Source organism: Sycon ciliatum, chromosome 10, assembly GCF_964019385.1.
Source record: "Sycon ciliatum chromosome 10, ocSycCili1.1, whole genome shotgun sequence".
Lineage (NCBI taxonomy): Eukaryota > Metazoa > Porifera > Calcarea > Leucosolenida > Sycettidae > Sycon > Sycon ciliatum.
In genome coordinates this window covers 1,979,108-1,984,978 of record NC_088652.1, presented here as the reverse complement: position 1 = coordinate 1,984,978, position 5,871 = coordinate 1,979,108, and the positions used below count along the sequence as shown (strand labels likewise).

General features: G+C 47.7%; 2 protein-coding genes across 3 annotated transcripts in view; one reads left to right on the top strand and one right to left on the bottom strand.

Moving 5' to 3' along the window:
* The first annotated feature begins 636 nt into the window (after window positions 1-636).
* Window positions 637-2,918, top strand: LOC135825584 (uncharacterized). The gene is made up of 2 exons (XM_065338192.1): window positions 637-794; window positions 885-2,918. Exons 1-2 carry the CDS (start codon window positions 688-690, stop codon window positions 2,560-2,562), a joined length of 1,785 nt encoding a protein of 594 aa, XP_065194264.1. The 5' UTR covers window positions 637-687; the 3' UTR covers window positions 2,563-2,918.
* A 2,747-nt stretch (window positions 2,919-5,665) lies between these two features.
* Window positions 5,666-5,871, bottom strand: part of LOC135825583 (uncharacterized) — a 38,212-nt gene continuing 38,006 nt past the window's right edge. For both annotated transcript variants that reach the window (XM_065338190.1, XM_065338191.1), the window contains one exon: window positions 5,666-5,871. This exon is cut by the window's right edge and continues 731 nt beyond it. The gene's annotated coding sequence lies outside the window, so the exon portion shown is untranslated.

The window sequence follows — 5,871 nt, the reverse complement described above, 5'->3', positions numbered from 1 at the left end:
AACTCGACTTACATACGGGAATCTGGCACAACAAATGAAGTGACTGGAGTGTCCGTACAAAAATGCACTACCGTACGAACCATGTGAACTTTCGTCCCGCGAGTGTCAAGTCACTTCCGCGCACGCGTGCGTGCAGTGCGATGTGTTGCTGTACTGTAGTGATAGCAGGGTTCTAGCCAGGTCAAAAATAGTAGGGGGGGGGGGGGGGGGGGGCATGGGAAACAGTTACCCTATATCCCATTTTTCCACTTTCCAATATTGTCTTGCCACGCCAAATGCAACGTATGGGGCGAATCACTGACTTCACCCCAGACAAATGTGCCTTTATGAACCATCTACGCATGAAAAACACGAAAATCGGAAAATGAGTAGGGGCGGCAATTTTTCACAGGGGGGCGCTGCGCCCCTCTACCCCCCTTTGGCTAGAACCTTGGATCAGTTGGCAGCACAGTGGCAGTTAACATTGAATGAACATTGGATGACACAGGTTTTGTTCAGATTTTTGTCTTACTGGCATGATATGATCTCTCCTCGCAGAGAATGGCACCTATGCATAAAACATGGCGGCCAGGTCGCCATCGCGACTTCGCACCTTTGTGCGGGGCAACTTTACTTGCTCGACGCGAGGCTCTCCTTTGTTTTCAGTCGTTGCAGTGGAAGACAGTTTCGATATTAGTTGACAGGAAGATGGCAGTCAGTCAGGATTTTTCCCAGCTCACCTTGAACCTTCTGAAGGTGAAGTGTGGAGAGTATGGTCTCAAGAAGTCGGGAAAGAAAGCCGATCTAGTTGCGAGGTGAGTTGTTTTCTTCCCACAACAAAATCTTATTTTTTGAAATTATTTGTGAATCTGAGTTTGTTATTTATCTGCTCGTGTCGTTTACAGACTTGCTCAGCATTTCTCTGAAGGCGACGGTGATGGCAAGGAAGGGCCACCTCCGCCAGCTGCAGCGCTTGCTGTTATTCCCCACGACCCTCTGGATTTTCCTGTTACTGGGTGGCAGCCGATTAAATCTGCGAGTGGAAGGCTACTCTCCCTGTCGTTCTCCATGCAAACTATGGTTTCTTATTTCGTGGACACTATGACCAGCGATGGACCTGCCAAGAATTTCAAAGCGCTTGCTGCCACTGATAGCAAGTCAATTCGTCTGTATCGAGCAGGTTATGTCCAGAAAATCGAACTGATGAAGGCCAACAGCCGTGTGTACTACCGTGCCCGCTGTCAGCCTGAAATGAAGACCAAAGCTGACTACAAACTTCGGCTCGTTGCTCAGTGTGACTCAGGATCTGCCACCAGTGTTGTTGGTGCTCAGTGCACTTGTCCTGCTGGCAAGGGTGTTACTGCCAGTTGCAAGCATATAGCTGCACTGATGTATGGCTTGTCCGAGTTCACTCTGCTTGGGTTTAGTGACGCTCCGACGTGCACGGACATGCTGCAAAAGTGGAACCAGCCTCCTGCAGGTGCAGGTAAAAAGAGTGAGCCCATGCTGGTTCAAGACATGGAGTGGCGTAGAGGTGGCAGTACCACTGACAAATCTGCGCCAAAGAAACGTAAGCATTCTGCTGCAGAAGTACTTGACCCTCGTGCTGTTGCAAAGCGGATGGACTTTGCCCGGCGTGTGGAGGAATACGCCAACTCAACCATTCACTCCAACTCCATCCACCTAGCATTGCCTCTTGTTGCTGGTAGCTCAGGATTTGCTGCTAAGCAGAAGGAGGACAGGTTGCACAGAGCCCAAGCGCAGAAAAAGGAGAGACTGGCTAGGGCAGGGGAACAGAAGGACAAGTGGCAGGTTGAGCACAGCAGATCAGGTGATGTGACACCTGTGCCATCTGACTGCGAGTGGCTAACTGAGGACAAGCAGATGCTGTGGTACGAGTCCAATGTCATTCTTACTTGTGAAGAAGCCAATGCCCTGCAAGAAGCCACTGCATCCCAAACAACAAGTGAACTCTGGAGGAATGAACGAAAGAAGCGTATTACAGCTTCCATTGCCCATACTGTAGCTCATCGACGACCTCAGACTGACCCGTCATCCCTCATAAAAACTATCATTGATCGGCCGGCGTTCACCACTCCTGCAACCAGATGGGGGATTGATCATGAAGAAGAGGCACGATGTGCCTACGTAGCCCACCAAGCCAAGTCTGGCAAGCTGATAGATGTTGTTGCATGTGGCTTATTTGTGCATGCTGATGAATGCTGGTTTGGTGCCAGTCCCGATGGCATTGTTAGGGATGGTGATACATCACTTTTGCTCGAGATTAAATGCCCGTTTGTTGCTAGAGACCAAAGTCTAGCAGAGGTAGCTGGGTCTACTGCATCATTTTGTTTGTCCAACAAGGATGGTGTGCTTTCTCTCAAAACAACACATGCCTACTATACACAAGTGCAAATGCAGCTCTTTGCTGCAGGCCTTCAATTTTGTGACTTTGTAGTGTGGTCTCCCTGCAATGATCTTTTTGTTGAGCGCATTTCATTTTGTGAAGTGCATGTCAAGAAAACTCTCGCAGCTTGCCGAACATTTTATTTTGATCATGTTCTCCCGAAACTGGCTCTGTGATCAAGTTTCTTGGTAATAGATATATTCCTCGTCATCTGAGATGACCATTGCTCACTTTGCTCCAGTTCCTGTAGTCTTGACTGTTTACATTCTTCCCTGATTTGTGGCAATCTTTTCTTCTGTAAGTGTGTCTGAACTGTTCTATACGCTGCACTCTATGTTCTTTATTATAGCTTTTTCTGTTCTGCCCTGTTCTGTAGCTCCTTCTTGATATAAACGCCGTGATTAGATGGTGGATAGTTCCATCAGCTACCGGCTTCCTGCATTTGTACATGATTAGGTAGTGTTGTATACATGTACCCAAGACGGTGGAACTCTGCTGTAAACAGTGCGTTATAGTAAATTATACTGCCATTACTGGTAACCACTACAAAAAACGGCACGTACAACTGGTTTACAATAGCTCGCCATTCCGTGTTACAACGGAGTTCAAAAAGGCATGAACGTTACATGAGTATTCGTATTTACTTCAAAGTAAGCGGCACTTGCAGCAGTCACAGGCCACATTTCCTACCTGGTGAACAGCACAAACAGACAAATAGGAGCATCACTACTTCTACTTCGAAGTACGAAGTCCTGAGTGAAATAAGCATCATTGTGTAGGGGCACCATTACTCACAACATAACACAAAGAAAAGAGGGGAAGAAAATACCGAGGCCACGTAGGAATATCGGCATGCGCAAAAAGCTTTCAACAGAGCGGCCTGGTCATAAAGCAAGAATTACATAGACGCCCGTCTTCATCATCATTCTGACACATATGGTGGTAGCGTGAGTTACAAGACCTACAAACTCTAAGAAGTGGGCCATCTGAGCGCTTGCAAAACAAACATACGGGAGTGGTCACATAGGCAGCAGCGGCTACAGAAGAAGATGGCACGCTGATAGCAGCAGCAGTAGCAGCTACAGGAGATGGCACGTTCGTAGCAGCAGAAGTAGCAGCTACAGCAGATGACAACTTGGTAGCAGCGGAAGCAGCAGCAGAAGCAGTAATGGCAGGTGAAAGAAATGTGCCAGCTGAAACAGCCACTGCAGAAATGTTTGCATCTGGTGATATCTGGGCAACTTCTGCAGCAGAGGAAAAGTGTGCAGACTGTGTCGATGGCTTACTAACAGGCGGAGGTACCAGGGGCTCCATGTAGTTTGTGAGGAATGCACACACAAATATGATCTGCTCAGCCAAAGGGCACAACACGGAAGATAAGAAGTGAGTTATCCTGAAGTTCTTGATCCTTTCCATTGCTCTCTCCACATGAATACGCACGCTAGCAATACGCCGAGTTTCGATCACCTCTTCTTCATCAAGCTGATCTCGAGAACCAAGAAACGGGGGTATGTTGGGATCGACACCCTCCGGTAGCAGATCGGCAATGTCGAAACCACGGTCGGCCATGATGGCATCACCCTTCTCCATCAACTTCATTAGCCCACTTCGCTTTGTCAGTTTCTTATCAGAAATGCGCCCGCCATAAAGAGGAGACAGAAACGATATTGCACCGGTAGGTGTCACACCAACTAACAGTTTGAAAGTGTTCCTGTTTTTGTAATTCGACCAGGTGGCTGCTTGTACAGTTGGGTTGGCTGGCTTCTCAATGGGAAACTCTGTTGCGTCAATAATTACCCGGGTGCGTGGGTACTTGTCTTTGAAGACGTCGGGCATGTAGCGATCAATCAGAGCCCGGCTCGGCCAAATGTCCACTTCTTTCATAGAGAAGTACATGCAACGAATGTACGTTGAAAATATTCGGGACACCGTGGATTGATCTATTCCGAATCGCAGTGCTAAATCTGACTCAGGGAAAGCATGCCGAAGTTTGACAAGGGTCAATAGCAACTCGTCTTCATACACCAATGCTCTTCGTCTGCCACGGCTGTCCTGGCCAAGGAAATCAGCTGGCACTTTAGTAGCAAAGCACATGTCTTGACATCCACACCGCAACTGATCCAGCAACAAGTCAAACGCCAGAGAACTCAGGCCCGTGTAAAACAGTACAATCTTGTTGTCATGTCGGATGTTCGAGTAATGGAGTTGGCATTTCCGCAAAGCTTCTTCCGATTCATCCAAATTGTACAAGGCCTGCTCCAACTGGGACCGCAACTTAGCCACTTGTGCTTCCAAAGTCTTTATTTTGTTCTCTTGGAGAACGGGAACTTCACCATAATCATGGTCAGCTAAAAGTGTTGCAGCCTCAGGCACCGATTCATCTGTGACTGGTAAATCAACATCGTCATCAATATCAATCGCTTCAACGGGTCGACTGACTTCGCCTGTCGAAACACGGCTCTTCCTCTTCACTACGACGGCTTTGTCCAAGAAACGGGAAGGTGGCTCGTCCTCCGTCACAGGTCGACCACCAGGAAAGTGCACCCCACAGACATACGAGTTTCCAGAAAGAGGAGTGTTGACTCTTGGTATTTTGGCAAGCCACTCGGCCCTGATATGCCGGCGTCGATCCGAATCTTTAGGCAAACGATGAAAAGATACAGCTTTACAGACCTCTGCTGTTCCTCCGCAGCCAACACGAGCCAGGTCTGATCCACATAGACGACGCTTCACAACCACTTTTCGTCCTTGCGAGTTCGCATCATCAGTTTCAAACAAACCAAACTTGCAGCTGCTTTTACGATTTGAGCAGCCAGGGACGATACAATGAGCGTTGCTTGGCATGATTGTGTCAGCTGCTTACTGATCTCTAACTAACTTGCTACTTATACACAACAGCAAACTGTGACAACCCTTGCCTTCCAAGAAGGAAATAAATGTCTTGCTTTGAGTTTGATTCTTCACCAACACAAAGGAAAAAAATTTGTACATTGTACTTCAGCCTCAGCAAACGCGAAGCAGGTACGTACGTAGGGCTCTACGATCATCAGAGTTTCCACGCGTGCATGCATGAGACTGCATGCTGCGCTGCGTGGTGCAAGTACAGTGTCGAGGTCGTGAAGTTGCCCCGCACAAAAAACCGCGGGAAAATTATGCATAGGTGCCATTCCCCAAAAACACCGTGTGTGTATTGACCAGGGTGTGGTGCTTTCTGGCAAGTTTTCCGAGTGACAATACGTGGAAGCAACTTCTCTACATACTTCGAAGTAGTAGAATTGAAAGTTTGGAATGTCAAAAGTGCTAATGAGTAAACAGCCTGAAGTAACATCACTATACAATGTATGAACTGTGTGAAACAGGGTGTGCAGCAATCTGCACTGCAGCTTGTACACCAATTATGCACAGCAAGTTACATGTATAAGGAAATATGGATTGCAACGTGCACATCAATATGCACAGCAAAGTGCACAGCGATATGCACGTTC